Consider the following 18,163-nt stretch of genomic DNA (forward strand, 5'->3'; position numbering starts at 1 on the left):
TAGGTGTATTTTTTCCATCAGGAAAGAACATTTCATGAAACAAATAGAAATATTTCAATCAAGTGCGGGTGCTTCTGAGAATCCAAATCCTATGGCAATCCTGGCTAGGAATGATGGGATGTGTACTCCAACATCTAGAGTACTTCAAATGGAGAAGGATGATAACAGATAGAACCAGCTAGGTGTCTTTCATTTGAGTAGAACAAATCCTTCTACATCATCTGCAGGAGAAAAAAATTGATGGCCACCATTTTTCCCATCCATGGAGCCAATTCAACAAAAAAATACTTCAGTGGTTGCTTGGCTTAATCCAACTGAAGAAACCACAATAGTAAACATGGACTTTGGAAGCCCAAAGTCATTAAATTATGTGGCTCATCATTCTGCTTTAGATATGAGGTAAGACATGAGGACTAGTAACATGGGGATCAGAATAAGAAGGGAAACCCAGACAATGATACTCAGGCAAGACAGAAGCCGAGATTTCCGAGCCCAATGAAGTGCTGCATTCTGGCAATGGGCCTTTTGCTTCTCATTAGCCTAAAGGAGCAAAAAAAAAAAAAAAAACACAACAGCTTTGTTATTTACTCTGGATGTAGACTAAAGACACCAGAAATCATTCATTTTAAGGAAAAATTCTTCTTAGCCTGAATTTGTGACATCGTGTACATTACTTGCTGAAATGGGTTGATTAAAAATTGATTAAAAGGCCCAATTCTGTAAGCTACTTAGATAAAACATGTAGGTTACACATTTTTAAGTCAAGTTTAATTTTGATTGGGTAATGTGTTCCAATGTTGAAAATTCAGAAAATTCAGTTTTACCCATTTTGGAGTAATTTATCAAGCTTGAGGCTAGACTAATGCAGGATTTCAATAGGGATGGGTGGGTGGGGGGTTAAATAGATCACCCAGGTGCAGGTTAAATGTGAGACAGATTACATATTTCATGCAAAAAACAAACAAAAAATTAAAATTATTTTTAAAGAAAATAAGACTACAGGTCAAATGGAAATACAGAAACAGAATCATAGGGTTGGAAGCAGAGTTGGTATTCAGCAAGTTCTGACCAGTTCTGGAGAACCGGTAGTGGAAATTTTGAGTAGTTCAGAGAACCAGCAAATACCACCTCTGACTGGAGATTTTACAATATCCTTCCCCTGCCAGGCCCACCAAGCCACGCCCACAGAACTGGTAGAAAAAAAATTGAATCCCACCATTGGTTGGAAGGGACCTTTGAGGAGCAGAAAGCAGGCCCAAAGCAGGAGACCTTATACCAGGTGTCAACTCATAAAACATTTTGCTTACACGTTTTATAGTTGACAACAGAAAGAAGGGGGGGGCGAGTTTCAAACAGCAGGCAACAGTGCGGAATTGAAAGTACATTCCATTCATATTTTCTTCAAAGACTGATTAGATGGCTGAAACTTCTGGGGGAAATCTAATTGGAGAGAGCATAATTGATGACTCTTGGCTATAGATCTTTTTCGTTGGATGATACGCCCAGATGGTTGGGGGGGAAAGCAGGATCAAGGGTGGCCGTGAATTATGTATCTCAGCTACGCCCAGGTTAGTGCTGGACTAATGGTAGCTTCAAATAAATCCTCTTTAGTTTTGGGAGTGTGGCTTGAGGCTCATGATTTAATTGGAGTAACTGCCGGGAACCCTGACACCAGGAGTGTCAAACAGTGGTGGGATTCAATTTTTTTTACTACCGGTTCTGTGGGCGTGGCTTGGTGAGCATGGCAGGGGAAGGATGCTGTAAAATCCCCATTCCCTCCCCACCCCACTAACCTGCTTTCCAGCTCCGTTCTTCTCTACAGGGCAGCAAAAGAAGACCTCAGCCAAACAGCTGGGACTTGGGAGGCAGAGAATAGATGGGGGAGACGAGGCCACTCAGAGGTAGTATTCTCAACTACTCAAAATTTCTGCTCCAGAACTGGTCAGAACCTGCTGAATACCACTGCTGGTGTCAAATTCTATTTCATTGAGGGCCACATCAGGATTGTGTTTGACCTCGGAGAGCCATGGTGGGAGTGGCCATGGTGGGTGTCACCAACTCGACGTCACTCATGTCAGGGGAACCTATGGTGGCCAAGTGCTAAGGCAGGACTTCCCTGAGACCCTCCTCAATCTCATTATAATCCTTCCTTTTCTTTTTTCTTCCTTCTCCTTTCTTCCTTGCTCTCTTCCCGTCTTTCCTTCTCTGTCTTTCCTCTTTCTCCTTTCCTATCCCTTCTTGCAAGCTCAAATACAAAAGGGGAAACATTTCTCCTTTTGTTTTTAGTTTGTTTTGATAGCCCTCTGCCAGTGAAAACAGAGCCCATGGAGGGCCCATGCCCCCCCACATCCTATTGAGAGAGAGAGAGAGAGAGAGAGAGAGAGAGAGAGAGAGAGAGAGAGAGAGAGAGAGAGAGAGAGAGAGAGAGAGCGCCGTTGAAGGATATAATGGGAAACTGGGTGGAAAGAAAATTGCTTTGAAGGAACTAGGCCAGAGCCACTTAGGCCAGATGGGTGGCGTAGGAATTTAATAAAATAATTAAACTTCAAAGAGGAAGCAGCCAGACGAAATAACATTTTGTCATGGGTTTCATTTGTGAATTGCTAAAAGCAAGGTTGATTTTTGCTTTCCTCCTGCCCTGAAGGAATACTTTGGCCAGTCTTCCAGCCATAAAAAAGTGAAGCTGCGAAGCTCCATTGTCAATTCTTATGAAATGTGATTGTGATTGAATGTCAATGTGATTGAATGCTCTCCCTTAAAACATTCCAGAGGCTGCACATTTTCAGGGCAGGATCAGTGGTGGCCCAAATCTTTTACAAGGATTATAAACTTCGCTCTAGTTTTATAGGAAATCTTGTCCCCTGCAATTAGTTCTATTTGTCCATTAATTAATCTTGGGTAAGCCTTTAAGCTACCTTAAAAATTCATTTGTTTCTTCTAGCATTAGCGTTGTACAGCCCACTTCATGAGAGGCCTAAGGTACCTTCCTTAAGGGAATGAGGATTCATGCCTTTTAAAAACCTTACAGCCCATGGAACGCAACAGCTCTCCTGTTTTAGAATTTGACACTTTTGCAAAATATTGATTAGGATTTGCTACCTGAAGGTAGCATGGGGATTTTAATGAACATCAGGTCTAGGATAGTTATTTTCCGCATCTGCTTGAGGAATATATTCTCCCACCATTCAAACCCCACTCTATTATAATCTTCAGTTGTTGAGAATCCTATAAGTATAAGCCATACTAGGTATCTTGTGAAAATCTCGGTTTTCAGCTTTGAGAAATGGAAAACAATTCATTCCCTTCTCCTTTGGATGTAATTAGGTCTACTAGATGAAGACATTAGCTGTGTGATCCACTTTAGCAAACCCTCAAAACAAAAAAGCCCCTTTTCTCTATGTGCCATACATCATAGGTGATTTTATGGCATGTGGGCTTTTCTTCTCTCTGGTAATGATGGCAACCAGGGCCAAAAGTGATGAGGGAAAGATTTTATTTGGCATAGGTTTTAAATACTTCTTTTTTGGATCAGTGGATATATTTGGGAAAGAAAGATCATACCATTATTCCATATTTTTATTAATATAGTTTTCTTAATCTCCAGGAATTATTTTCCCAAAGAAAATTGAACTCAGTGTTGTTCTCTTTCTCAGGGAACACGGAACAAAGACATTAATTTTATCACCAACTTTCCAGCTTTTTCATTATGGGAAATCACTCACCTTGACTGCATAAATCAGAGCCAGGACCCCAATGCACGAACAGCCACAGATGATGCTAGCTATGGCCAGGTTGCGCAATCTGTGCACATTCAAAGCGGGGGGCTTGCCACGGTTGTCACCTTCCAAAGTGCCCGGTCCTGCCATACCTCTGCTCTCCACTTCATTGAGGACCCCCATTTCTTCATCCATGACTAAAGGATACACCACCAAGTTGAAGAAAAAACAAAAGGCCAGAGAGAAGTTCCCTGAAGATGGGCTCCAGCACAAGTCCGAAAGCTCGTAAGATAAAACCTCTGGTCCCGTGATTGACCCAGATTGGATTCTGCAATATTATCCTGGGACACGTATATTCGCCTTTATTCGTAAAAAAGCTTGATTCTTTTGCTCTTTCAGTGATTCACATTAATTATCTGAGGCTTCAGGATACTATGGTAGCCCGAGGTTGTGAGTCTACTTACAGAGGCTGGAAGTGTGAATGTCTTCATTTCATTTGGGAGACCTGATTTCCAACTCTGTGTCTTGGTGTGGCATGGAGAAGAACCACATCATCTTGCCGTCAAGTCTTCTTTGAGCCAAGCTCTTGTGCCTTGAATTGATCCGGGCCAAATTGTTCTGAAGCCATTCGAGGCAGAACACCACCAGACAGGCAACTTTTTCACAAACAGAATGTATAAGATTAAGATTAAGAGAGCTTTTTGACCGGGTCTTTCACTTGGCTCTTGTGGCGAAGGTAGGGAAGAACAGAAAAAAACAAGTCTTAAGAAAAGACTTACATCCAACATAACTCGCACCTCTCTTGATGTTTACTGTTCTTCTGAACATTTTTCCTGGTTTTCTCTGGCTGCTATGTACTCACACGCCCACCAGTTTCGCCTATCTTGGGTTGGGTTCCCACTGCTTTCTCCATGAAGTCATGTTTGAATCATTCCGGTTGAACTCGTGGCCTCTCCTCTCTTTTCTTTTTCCAGTCTGCTTTCTGGGTGCTGCTGTCTTGAGAGGTTCAACTGGAAATCTCTGCCAGGCTCTGCAAAGGAGCCGAGAAAGACTTCCAGGCTGCCTTCAACTAATAAAAACGGCTGGAGCCTGGCAGATTAGATAGGGAATATTCTGAGTTATACCTCCGAGGCAGGGTGGGACAATGAAGAGGAAATCAGATGACTTAAGGAACAGCAGCTGGCTTACCTATCCAAGTAAGCTTAGCAAGAGCAATAGGACTTATATAACACTTCATAGTGTTTTATGCCCCCCTCTAAGCAGTTTACAGTCAGCATATTGTCCTCCAACAATCTGGGTTCTCATTTTACCATCCTCAGAAAGATGGAAGGCTTGAGCCAGTGAGGATTAAACTCCTGGCAATGAGCCGCATTAGCCTGCAATACTAGATTCTAAGCACTACACCTCCCTGTGGCTAGAATGCAATATTGCAGGCTGACTCTGATGCACAGCCTGGAGTTCGATCCTGAAGGGGCTCAAGATTGATTGAGCCTTCCATCCTTCCAAATGGAAAGGTAAAATGAGGAACCAGATTGCTGGCCAGATGACAATACACCGGTACCAATATTGTAAACTGCCCAGAGCGCTATATGGGGCGGGTATATAAGTCAAAGTGCTATTAATGGATGTTCCCTTTATTATTTCTTGTCTTTCAGTATTTATCGATGGAGCGTTCAGTTTGCTTCATGAAGTACTTACCCTAATGCAGATATGCTCAAATTCAGGTTGAAGGAGAGAGAGGATACTTTTTTTTCCTGGCTCCTTTCTTCTTAGCCTGGGACTTCCTCATTGGATAGTGCCATGAACATATTCAATTCTGTTCTACAATCCCTTGTTAGACCCTTCTTTTCAGGCAAGTAGCAAGGTCAATGAGGTGAAAGGGAAAACTAGATATAGCTTAGAAAGAGCTCTATCAAGGATACTCAACTGCAGCCCTGAAGAACCACAGCAGGTTCTGTCAAGTAATGCCTGCAGACTGAGGAACAAGTTTGCCTACATTCCTAAGTTTGCAACAAAGCTGTGCGCAGAATAATTTATTGCTTCCTTTATAGCATATTACAAGCTTGGTTGTTTGGTGTTATTTGTTCCTGGCAGACTTGGTTGCTAATGCAAAGGAGTATTTTTTCGTTTCCATTCCTTCCAGTGTAAGCCAGCCTTTTCCAATGGGTTACCCTCATCATGTGGGCTAGAACTACCGTCTCCTCCAATCAGTGTTTTCTTGATCGATACCTAAATATTTCCCATTTTGGTATATAGTGATGGGAACAGTGAACCTGCAGTATTCAAATAATGGATCACAACTCCCATGATCACCACCCTTGGTCCCGCGAGGATCACAGACTCACAAGGATGGAGGCAGGCTCCATCTCAGGTTAAGACTCACCAGAATCCCTGAGAAACGACCACCCAGGCTGTTTAAAGACCTCAATAGAGAAATCACTCTTCATGGCAGCTTGTTCCACTGGGTGACAGCCTGTGAGGTCAGGAAATGCTTCCCGACATCTACCTTGAGAGGACTTCATGTGATTTTAACTCAAGTGGGTTCTTGACTTGTGGGACAAGAGAGGAAATCTGTTTTTTTTCTTTCTCCTACAGGCCAAACCTTGGGAGATCAAGACTGCAATTCTCTCTCTCCATGGTTGTCTCTTCTGCAGGTGAGACATAGACTTCCTGCCTTGATACCCTTTTACCTAAAAGACCAAAGCCCTCTATCTCAGTCATGCTTGCCAGCAGAGGGAAGTCAGCTATAGTGTAGGTGGCTAGTGTAATCAGCTGAGTGTAGATGGGCAGAATTTTTCTTTCAGTTTCCTGCCTCTCCACAAGAACTAATCCAGTGCAAGGGAAAATGTTTTATTTAAAAATAGTGTCTTCCTGAGGAGAATGTTTCTAAATGAATTATGTGTACAAAAGATGTGAATGCACAATTACAATAGGCAGATCAGTTGGTCTTGAATCTGGCTCTTCTGTCTCCCAGTGTTGTTTATTTAGTACGTATATATCCTATCACAATCATTTATATAATCTTGATGACAGGTTATTATTGTACTAGTAAGTTAAGTTTCAAGAAAAATCTTGCCATATGAAATGTATCTGAATATGGAATCAGATCAACATTCACCGTCGTCCACTTCTATTCCCAAATGATACAGGTAGTCAACGTAGGACCACAACTGAGCCTAAAATTTATGTTGCTATAAGAAATTTGTTAAGTGAGTTTTGCCCCATTTACGACTTTTCTTGTCATGTTAAGTGAATCACTGCAGTTTTAAGTGAATGTGGCTTCCCCATTGGTTTTTGTCAGAAGGTCGCAAAAGGTGATCACATGACCCCAGGAAACGGTAACTCTCATCAATATGAACCAGTTGCCACGCATCTGATTATAAATCACGTGACCACAGGGATGCTTGCAATTGTCATAAGAATGAAAAATGGTCATAAGTCCCTTTTTTCAATGCTGTTGTAAGTTTGAATGGTTACTAAATGAACTGCTGTAATTTGAGGATTACCTGTACTTTTAAGTTTGGCTATTTCCTAATAAACTCAGATATAATTTGCTACCATTCTTAGCACAATCTTTACTTTTAAATTGCAGGTATGCTAAAATAATAGGCTTGGCCACCAAAGCAAACTGTCTATTTTGCTTAAGCTATGGTTTGAAATGCAAATATAGATTCTAGTTTGTCTAACTGAATAGCAAATGACTTCTTGTGCCAAGTCCAAGTAAATTTGCTCAATTTGAGCATGACAGCGTGTGGAGAAACACCAGGACCCAGCTCCTTCACACAACCCAACCCACTGTGCCCAAACAAGCTGTTTTCTAAAGAGAAGGAGACACAGAAAATAAAACCTTTAAAAAAATTCCACAAATCCATGTGGTATGTGCGTTTTTCCCCTTTTAACACTTTATTCATAGCATTATTCTGAAGAAAGATTACACCGGTTTTCTGTACAAGTTCTGAACATGCTTCAGTAGGAAAGACAGCTCCATGGGAACACCTCCCCCTCCACTCCCCCTGCAGCCCACCCCTAAATCCAGACAACTGCTGCCACCCTCTGAAACCCACTGCAGTGAGGGAAGTGAGGGAAAATTGTGCTCCCCTATACAAAATAACCTTTGCATAGTTTATGTTCAAAAGAACCTATTTTACAATGAGAGCTGTACACAGGAGTGGAAGGGGAGGAGTTGACCCAACTCATGAACCCACAAAAAAAAAGTCCTTGGAGCAGCGAGGCTGTGATCAACATCATTGAAAGAAAACATTTTTCTCTGGGTAGTGATACAGAAAAGGAACACATAATCTTACTGGGTTGTATAGTGGGTCTCCTCTTCCTTGCCCTCCACGTTGGCTGGGAAATAACTGTCCCACCTCTTCATGCCTCAAAAGGGCTCGATGTGGTGAACGGAATAAGCAGGGAGACAATCAAAAGGGATAGCCAGAAAAGGGGACCTAGCATTTGGTCACTGTCATTTAAAAACCAACCCAAAGCTGTTAAAAAAGTAAGAGCTAATCATGTTTATAAATCAGGAGAGCATCCTCTGCAGGACTAGGAGATGGGCGAGAGGGAAGAGGACAGGGGAACACCTGGGCCCAAAACGTGACACGTGCCTATTAAAAGCCTGGACTGGACTTCCCAAAGAGCTGGGGGGCATTTAAGGATAGCAGGTGCCCTGTAGTGTTATTCTAGGGGCAACAACTCTGAAGGTAAACCCCCCCCCCCCAAACTACTCTCTCTGCAGCTAGGAAGTAGCAGAATTCATTGCAAAGTGCTGGCCCTGCCACTACAACCTGTGGCGGGGCAACTGAGCTACCCAGCTCCAGCAAGTGACCTCAGCAGGAGTGCTCCTTGCCTGCTCCCAGAAAAAGCAGCTGGGAATGAAGAGCCACGCTCACCATCCTCCTCCTTTCAAGTAGTACTCCAACAGTCAAGACTGGAATGCAGGGACCTCCAGTAGCCGCCCCCACATTAATAGGAGGAATAAGAGCAAAGGGAGAGGAGGGACTAGATCTGCTTACTGTTATGTGCAGGAAAAGAGGTGGCAGTCGAGCCATCCCCGCAGAGAAAGACCGGTGGGACCTCTCGCGCTGTGGTCACGTCTTGGGCTTGCGGCCTCTGTTACTTTGCGAAGAGGTAACTGGGGCGGTGGAGGAAGGGGTTGTTGGGGAAGAGAGGGCTCCAGTGACCCCCGCAGCTGAAGAAGCAAAAGCAGAGCCCGTTTTCCTGGGGAGAATCGGAGAGGAGCCCGATTGGGCATTGTCGGCAGGCTTTGCTGCGCTACGGAGGATGCGGTCGGCCATCCCACTCTGGTGACCCTGGCCCCTTTTTCGACTGCGCCGCCTGGCTGAGTCATAACACTGGCGCTTTGGTTGCCGGACACACTTATAACTGTTGGATTCCGAGGAGGACTTCAGAGAAGACTCCGACTCTCCACCCTCCTGTTCAGAGATGTCTTGGGAAGCAGGTGACTTACTGCTATTCCTCACCCGCTTGCCCTCCATGGAGCAGCGCCGTTTCCTTCGCTGGGTTTCACGCTCCAGCGGTGGAACAAGGCAGCCAGGCCGCAGGCGAGTCGAGCGGGCAGGGGTCTCGCTGGAAGGCTGTTCCCAAGTACTACTCTCTGCTGATGAAGCCCTCTCAGTGCCTGTGTCCTTTGGAGAGGGCTGAACTAATGCCCCACTGCAAAACTCCGGCTTTTCTTCCCGCTTCAGCAGGGCGAGCCTGGTGAGCGGTCGGGTCTCCTCACCATCCGAAGAACTCTGGTTGGCGCTGGGCAACGATGGACCAAGGCCATCCTTTCTCCTACGCCTTCGGCGCTGCGGCCAGGAGGGAGCCCGGTGTGCTTCTCCAAAGAAGTCTCCTGGTCAGAGTTGGAGGCAGGAGGTTGTGCCACCTCCACCCGAGGTGAAGATGGATTCTTTGGGGGACGACCCCTTTTCCGCTTAGGTGGAGAATTTGCTGCTGGGGAGCTGAGTGCACCTTTGGGTAGTGAGCGTGACATGGGGGACAGATAAGGCGAATCTTGCATCTCTGGTGAAGTTTCTGTGGCAGAGACCCCTTGAGGAGAAGATGCCTGGGATTCACACACTTCAGTGGATGGTTTGGAAAGTGCTTTAGGGAAAGCAGTCAACAATTCTCGGGCCTTCAAAGTGGATTTAGAATCTGACCCAGGTTGAGAATGCAGTGAAATTCGATTCCATGCTTTAAGGGAGGTTTTTGAGACGGCCATTTTGGGATGTAAGTCTAGTGGCTCGTGAAGCTTCGAGGTGGCCTCTGTTCCAGAGACCACCTCAGGAGATTTCGGCAGCTTCTTTTGCACCTTTGTGGGGAGCTCTACAGTTTGAGGTTTTGTGGATGGGGAGAGCAGGGCTTCCAAAGCAGACGACTTGGGAGGCATGACGGGGGACTGCCGAGTCTTAGGGGGCCGCCCACGCCTTCGCTTTTCCACAGGGGAATCACCATTCTCACTGCTGTCTGTCTTGCTCTTGGGAGACTCGCTCTTGGGAGAGGAGCTCTCAGGGGCCTTCTGCTCTGGGGACTGAGTCTGTGGCTGGCCCTCAGATGTTTTCTTCACTGGTGCTTTTCTTTGGGAGCTGATCTCCAGAGCTGGCTCGGGGAAGGGCTGGAGCAACCCTGGATTTTGCTGATCTGGTGACTTGTTCTTGGGGGGACGTCCTCGTTTACGTTTGACAGGTTCAGAGGACGTATTACCTAGCAGCTCCCCTTTTGAACCATCATCCTTTCCTTTGGCTGCTGCCCGGCTCTCCAGTTCGATTCTTCGCCGGGCAGGCAAATCTCGCAGCAGAGGCAAGGCTTTAATAGAAGGCGGAATTTCTGGCCCTGACAGGCTTTGTGCCAGGCTGCTGCCCAGATTCATCAAAGCGCTGGGGCCCGAATCCAGCTTGCACATGCGATTGCGGCGTCGACGAATGAGCTCTTTCTCTTCCACCACGGTGACCAGGCGCCCGGGCAACTTACGTAAGACTTTGGCGGCAGGGCCATCTGGTGTTTGACAGCTTTGCTGGATTTGCACATCAGCGCTAGTTCGGCGACGGGGAGGTTTATTCGGTGAAAGGCTGTCATCTGAAGACAAATTTCCTGGAAGCGATGAACTCTCCTGCGAAGAAGCAGAGCCAGGGCAGACTGCTGAAGGCCTAGCCTCCTGGGGCCCTTCCCCGTGATTGTTTTTTCCTACTGCTCCTTGATTCTCAGCTGTTGTTTCACCCGGACTATTGACTTTGTTGTCAGCTGTCTCTGATTTTGGTGATGTACCCCCCAATGGCAAGATTTCAAGCTGGGGCTCAGTTAGCAAACCTGAAAGAGGAGAAGGGAGGTCTCCACTTCTCAGAGATTCCTTCAAGCCATTTTGTTCCTTAATACAGGCCAAAGTTTCCAGTTGGAGGAGAGAGCTAGTAGCTGGAGAGTGATCCAATGAGGGAAACACAGGGGTGTCCATCTTGGGGACTTCGCTATCCAACACAAAAGATGCTGCACTGTCTGCGGCTTCCCAAGTGGCATCTTTTATGCTTTTAGAAGAAAGAGGCTCGGTTACTACCTTAGCAATGTCATCAGGAGGTGCTGTGGTCTCTCGAGTAGAGATCAGCCTGGTTGCCTCACCCACAGAATTGACGGATTCTCCTTCTGCAGCACTGCAGCTGGAGCTCACATCTGCTCCTTCCGTTGGCTTCTGCACACTCATCTTTTGCTCAATCACAGGTAAATTTATTTCACCTGTAACCTCAGGTTTGTTCTCAGAAATTAGTTCTGCAGGGTCAAGTGACACTAGAGTTGTTGCTTTCATTTTACTACCCGGGACATTCAGCTTCCCGGGATCAGGTAATGCCTGTGTATCCAATAATTTTCCAGTGACCAGACTGTCTTGTTCTTGAAATGCTGGAACTTCCTTATTTGCAGCAGACTCAGCAGGGTGGAAATCCAGGGTTGGTGGACTGAACTGAGAAATTTCTGTTTCTATTTTCTGCTCTTCTACATCCGCTTGCAATTTAAATTCCTCTTTATCAACTCCTTGCAGGTGAAATTCGGGAGCCTTTACCTCTGCCCTTGACACCTCAGGCTTAGATGAGCTACATGTAAGTTTATCCAGCCCAGGTTTTTCAGGCTTCTGTAGGTCTGGCCTCGGCCCTTTATCCAAGCTGGTATCTGATGCCTGTGGGGCACTTCCTGGTAATCTTTCATCAACAAGCAAGGTCTCAGCCTTTGATGTGGAAACTCTTAGAATTCTGTCCCCACCAGCTCCAGGATCTGATTTCTGTGGAGTAGCTTGTAGTAGCTGATCCCCAGCAGATGGGGTGTCTGTTCTATGGAGATTGGTTCTCAAAACCCTGTCACCAGGAGCTTCATTTCTGTGGGGGGGAATTTTCTGCATCTTCTCCCCACTAGCTGGGCCTTTATTCCATAGCTCTTCCCGACGGGTCAAAGTTCTTCGAGTATTCGGGACAATCTGAGCCCGCTTTTCTTCCTGCACCACCACTCTACGTACCGAAGCACTTCTGGTGTGCAGCGCTACTTGGGGTAGGTTGTCATCTTCCACAACTGTCACTATTCGGGAATGCCGGACAATGGGCAGCCTCATCTGAGAGGATTCCACATCTCCACTATCCCCATCCTTTGGTGGAAGACGGGTACTACGGAGACGTTCACTCATGCGGGTGCCAGTCCTTTCTGAGTGTGTCCGGCTAGAAAATTTGGCCTTCTTGCTTTTCTTGCTGGAGCCTTCTTCAAGGAGGTAACTCTCATCTTCATCCTCTGGCAGTTTAAAGACCACCTCATCCTTAGCCTGGTCAATATCTTTGCGTGCAGCTTCCACCTGTTCCTGGAACCACAGAGAAATCGAGTAAGGAGGAATCACCACTAGCTTAGCAAGTATTTTAGCCCTGTGAACTACTCAAAGGTATCAGGAAAAATAAGACTATAACATAACCTTTTTCTTTCTTCTCAATAGAACCAAATGCTAAACATCCTCATCATATTTCAAATTGCAGAAAGTCCTTAATATACATGATGTGCTGATTGTCCTCTCCATGAAAGGTTGAGAGACTAGAAAAATGGGACTCTCAACAGCCTGGAAGATGGTTGCTTTGCGGCTATTTTAAAGAAGTTGAATCAGATGGAGGAGCTGACCAACATTTAACGTAAGACTTAGCCGGCTTTAAAAAAAAGATCTTTGATTTCCATTTTTCTGACCAGGTATTATCTAAAAGAATTTCACCAACCAGGGAGTGGAAATTTACCTCTGCTTGCTTCAACTCCTCCCGACTGATGTCCTCCAGGGATGCCTCCAAAAAGTTCATGGCATAGCGTTCAATAGGAGTGAGCTAGAAAATGGGAGGAAAAAAATTCACAAGGGAACTTTGAAAATCATGTATTTCTTTGATTTCTTTGATAAAATACGTGATCTTTGATCACGTATTTTAAAATTATTTTGGACATGGGGTTGGAATGCAGGCAATGCTTGTAAGATGTTTTTCTATTTGTGTTGAATTTTGAATGTTTGTGTCAAACTTGAAGCTGATCTGGGCGAAGCCACCTTGGAGCTTCAATGTTGTCACACTGGAGCAAGGAATAGGGAGTGGGGATTAGAGATAGCTGGGCTTGTGTAGTCAAAATAAAATACTTTCTCTTGGGAACCAAGGACGTTCTCACACTTGGTTGGTGGAAGGAGAAGTGATGTCACCAGATCAGCGGATGCTGCATTGGTTGGGTCATGTGACTGAACATTCGGGTTTGAGGGGAAACCGTTTACTTTTAATTAGGGGAAAAACCAAGGGGCCCTTCAGAGATGGTTTTCACCAGATATGTGCCGATATATTTCCAATAAAGCTTTGTGGAATCCACCTTCCTTGGAGTTTTTGCTTGCAATGGATCTATTACTTGGAACCCTGACAGTTTGTTTACATTTTATTCCTACTGCCAATTACGGATTCACTGTTATGCTGCTGTTTGGTTGAATTCCTTTAGTTATGGTTGGCCTCCCAGAGTCATGATGAGATGGGCAGCCATATACACGTAAACAAACGAGCTAAAGGAAAAAAAAACCCTCTGCCTGAATCTAAAGCAGAGGTGTCTGGCCTTGGCAACTGTTAAGACCTGTGGATATGCTGGCTGGAGAATTTTTAAAGTCCACAAATCCTGAAGTTGTCATAATTGGACACTCCTGATCTAAGGGAAACAGTGTTTCTGTATGACTGTAGCAGATCTATGTCATGGAACAAAGAGGCAACCTTCCACTTCCATCTCAGGTTAAAAGGAAGGATTTTATGTACCTGTTCTACAAGTGAAGCAATTTCTTGCTCTGCTTTAGAAAATTCTTCCTCTTCCTCTTTGCTGGATCGGTCTTCTGCATCCAAAGGAATGTTCTCATTGAATTCTGCCAGCTCAGCCACTTGCTCTGCTTTGGCCTGAGTAGCTGCCCGGATGTCTTCAGGGTCCTCGGCCTTGCACAATGCCTGTGAGGGAAGACATTTCCAGACAAAAATTACAACAGTCCTGGTCAAAGGGGAGCATCTCCCTTATGTTCAGCATAATGAACAAAATAACCTACTTGTTCCAGAATCTGTGTCTGCTTGGTGGCCATGGGGTCCTCTTCCTCCTCCTGCACTGGGACTGGGGCCTCTCCTTCTTTTTTAGTGGGTTCATCTAGTGGCATGTCAAACAGGTCACGGATCGTTTGCTAAGGGAAGAGAAATTCACTTACAAATTATCCTTACAACAGGAACTGCTGCCCTACATATCTAGTGATTATTTTGTTGCCTTTTTTGTAGCAGACTAACATAAATAAGGATGTCTCAGAATAACAGGACACAATTAAGAAGCTTCTTTATGATAAAAACTGTGGGTCCAATACACCATTACACTGAGCACATCAAAATTTAGTGCCAAGGTTCAGGATCAATTACAGATGTTTATGGTTACCTGCTTGAAGTAGGCTGTAGTGAAGTTGCCCCCCTCAATAGCCATATCTCCTAGCATCCTTTTCTGATTAGCTTTCTTCAGAATATTTTCCTCCACTGTCCTTTCACTGATCAACCTAAAGAAAGCATCAGAGAGTTAATCTGTAAGTTCCTGCTAGCAATTGTGTCTACATCAGGAAAAACCTATGAAACTTATTAATAAAGCTTTTTAAAAAAGTACTTAGTGCTATAATACACTTATTAACCATCATTCTAAATCATTTTCTGCAGCTACCAGAGCTGGTCCTGAAAAATGGGAGTGTAGCTGTTATAATGACACTGTAGGAGATGACCAGGCTGAGCTCAAGGAACGAGTCAAATGCATCATAAATCGCAAGTCATTAGTGCAGCAAGAGATCTAAGTCCAGCCCACCTTGAATGCCTCTCTTATCTCCCGCTCATTTCCCTTAGCTGGCAAATGGTCATTCTTGTAGAGTTTAAGCTTGCAATATAGCTTTATACAAATAGTCCTTGACTTACGATGACAACTGAGCTCAAAATTTCTATTGCTAAGTGAAACATTTGTTAAGTGAATTTTGCCCCATTTTATGGCCTTTCTTGCCATACTCATTAAGTTCATGCCATCACTGCAGTTAAGTTAGTAACACAGTTGTTAAGTGAATCTAGTTTCCCCACTGACTTTGCTTGTCAGAAGATTGCAGAAGCTGGTACATGACCCCAAGGCACTGCAAACATCATAATTATGAGTCAGTTGCCAAGCATCTGAATTTTGATCATGTGGCTACAGCAATGCTGCAACAGTTTCAAGTGTGAAAAATGGTCACAGGTCGCTTTTTTCAGGGCCATTGTAACTTCGGTCACTAAATGAACTGCTGTAAGTCAAGGACTATCTGTACTCATTTGAACCGCCTGAATCGTCTGGTTTCCTTGCCACTTGACTGATACATAACCAATCAGATCCCATGCTCTGTACCTCTTCTCCAATCTCATTTGCCAAGTGTGCAGACTGAAACCCTGGAGAGTAACTGCCAGTCAGTGTAAATATGGCTAAATTAGACTAAACGATGAAATAACAGAAAATACTTGTAGCTCAGGTTTTAGATTTTGGCTGTGGATCACTCTCCAAGCTTGTTTCAATTTGGTTTCTGAATGTTTTGTTACCAGACTAGGTAACATCATCATCATCATGACCAATGTTTTGTTATACATGGAGTAGAAAGCTTAGTTAACCTGTAGATGTGAACATCCCGTGTCTGCCCAATACGGTGGCAGCGATCTTGGGCCTGGGCATCCATGGTGGGGTTCCAGTCACTGTCATAGAACACTACAGTGTCAGCACCGGTCAGGTTCACTCCCACCCCACCGCTGCGCGTTGACAAGATGAAACAGAAGATGCGCTTGTCTGCATTGAAACGCTCCATCAGTGCCTGCCAAAATCAAAGAAAGAAAGAAAATCCTGGACTAGAATTCTGCCTTTACCCCCTAGCTTCAGGAAGGGAAGGCAAGTTTATTATCATGTATGAATTACATGATTAAAAGCAGTTGATACAATTATCTTAATTTGACAACCTAGAAAATAATTTTTCTTCCAGAACTACAGATGGTCCTCGACTTACAACAGTCCGCTTAGCGACCGTTCAAAATAACAGTGCTGAAAAATGTGATTATGACCGTTTTTCAGCTACCTTTGTAGCATCCCCATGATCATGTGGTCAAGATTCAGACACTTGGCAACTGGCTCTTATTTATGACCATTGCAGTGTCCTGGGGTCATGCAATCCCCTTCTGTGACCTTCTGACAAGCAAAGTCAATGGGGAAGCCAGATTCACTTAACAACAGGGTTATAAACTGCAGTGATTCACTTAACAACTGAGACAAGAAAGGTCATAAAATGGGGCAAAACTCACTTAATGAATGTCTCACTTAACAGAAATTTTGGGCTCGATTGTGGTTGTAAGTCGAGGACTACCTGTACATTGCATGTTAAAAAATATCCCTTCCATTACAGGATGTAGTCTCCATAATTTGCAATAGTTTCATTCTGAAAGCCCGTTCCCCCAGACTGTCCCAGTTATTCCCTTATCTATGCAGCATACCTGCACAGAAGAAAAAGCCAGGTAGTTAAAAAATTGTGAATGAAAGCTCCCCCAATAATTCACACTGATTTCCCATGACTGCCTATCTATCTAACACAGAGGACAGCTCCTGGTCCCTTCAATTAAACATTACATTGTTAGATCCCGGAGTGATTCATTCTGTACTGCAGTGTCTGCTCTATGAATCTGCATCACTCTAAAGATTAGAATGGTCTTGATCCTTTGAGCTATTCTCACTATTCCCCCAGAGGTGTTTGGGCCATGAAGTTATTAAACAAGCTTTGCTGGTTAATGGTACTCACTGTGAATTGGACTCCGCTTATGGCTTTTGTTTTTTGTTAACACTGCTTATTCTTAATCTTTGCATGCAAGTCAGAAACACTTCTGTGAGACGGGTGGCTTTACAGGTTGTTTAAATAAATAAATGAGGTAGGAAGAAAGCAGCATGAATCACTTCCGGAAGATTGGCAGGGATTTGCTTAGCATTTCAGGAAGGGCACAAGCTGTTATCACTTACCTGCCGTTGCTCTACCCGAGTGCTACCATCCAATCGCAGATAGATGTGCCCGTGATAATTGAGGAATTGTTCCAATACATCTAACATGCGGGTCATCTGGGTGAAAATCAGGACCCGGTGGGCTCCGGCCTTGAGCTGCCGGAGTAGAATATCCAAAGTCTGCAATTTGCCTGAAGACAAACGAAAAGATCAGAGAGAGAGAATACTTGGACAATGGGCAATTATATATCCACCAACCTAGAAATAATTTTCTTTAACCTTATAAGCAGGCCGACATGTGGCTCTTCTTTCTGACAGATGTCAAGTGGACCCTAAACTCTTCACCACCTACCACAATCGTACTGGATGAGGCGAAGGTCTGGGAACTGGGTCCTCATGTTGCAAATGATACGATGCAGACAACTTGCATGGGGCGAGAGCTCTTGGCGCAAGGTCTCCTTGAAGACCGACTGCTGGAGCAAGAGTGTTGGGGGAGGATGAGAGGTGTGCATGGTGATAGCCGGAGCCTCCACAGGAGGCATAACGAAAATGAACCTGCAAAGATGAACGACAGACAGTAAAGGAGATGCCAGAACACATAGTCAATATCCAGTTTGGTGTAGCGGTTAAATTGCTGGCCCAGAAAGCAAGAGCCCAGGAGTTCTAGTCCCATTTTAGACATGAAAGCTGGCTGGGTGACTTTGGGTCAGTCCCTTTCTCTCAGCCCAACTCACTTCACAGAGTTGCTGTTGTACGGAAAGCAGGAAGGAGGAGACTCTAGGTATGTCTGCCACCTTGAATTACTTATAAAATAATCAATGTGGATTAAAACTCTAATAAATACAGAAATACCTCAAGAAAATAAAGAGGGAGATTTGACTAAAACTGGAACTCACAAGAATATTTAAAAGACCTCAAGGATTTCT

General features: G+C 44.6%; 2 protein-coding genes across 2 annotated transcripts in view; both read right to left on the reverse strand.

The window, feature by feature from the left end:
• Positions 1-4,060, reverse strand: TMEM265 (transmembrane protein 265). The gene is made up of 2 exons (XM_026682305.2): positions 3,723-4,060; positions 1-540 (listed from the first exon to the last, which is right to left on the reverse strand). Exons 1-2 carry the CDS (start codon positions 3,909-3,911, stop codon positions 379-381), a joined length of 351 nt encoding a protein of 116 aa, XP_026538090.1. The 5' UTR covers positions 3,912-4,060; the 3' UTR covers positions 1-378.
• Positions 4,061-8,673: 4,613 nt separating this feature from the next.
• The window catches only part of SRCAP (Snf2 related CREBBP activator protein), a 36,684-nt gene continuing 27,194 nt past the window's right edge, over positions 8,674-18,163 (reverse strand). The window contains 9 exon segments of the mRNA XM_026682236.2: positions 8,674-9,531; positions 9,534-12,546; positions 12,965-13,048; positions 13,997-14,179; positions 14,275-14,403; positions 14,646-14,760; positions 15,875-16,071; positions 17,259-17,428; positions 17,590-17,792. Coding sequence (XP_026538021.2) covers positions 8,807-9,531; positions 9,534-12,546; positions 12,965-13,048; positions 13,997-14,179; positions 14,275-14,403; positions 14,646-14,760; positions 15,875-16,071; positions 17,259-17,428; positions 17,590-17,792 — 4,819 coding nt within the window. The 3' untranslated portion in view covers positions 8,674-8,806.

Source organism: Notechis scutatus, chromosome Z (assembly GCF_049901735.1).
Source record: "Notechis scutatus isolate UNSWTSFEM ecotype Mainland chromosome Z, rNotScu1.2, whole genome shotgun sequence".
In the NCBI taxonomy this organism is placed as follows: Eukaryota; Metazoa; Chordata; class Lepidosauria; order Squamata; family Elapidae; genus Notechis; species Notechis scutatus.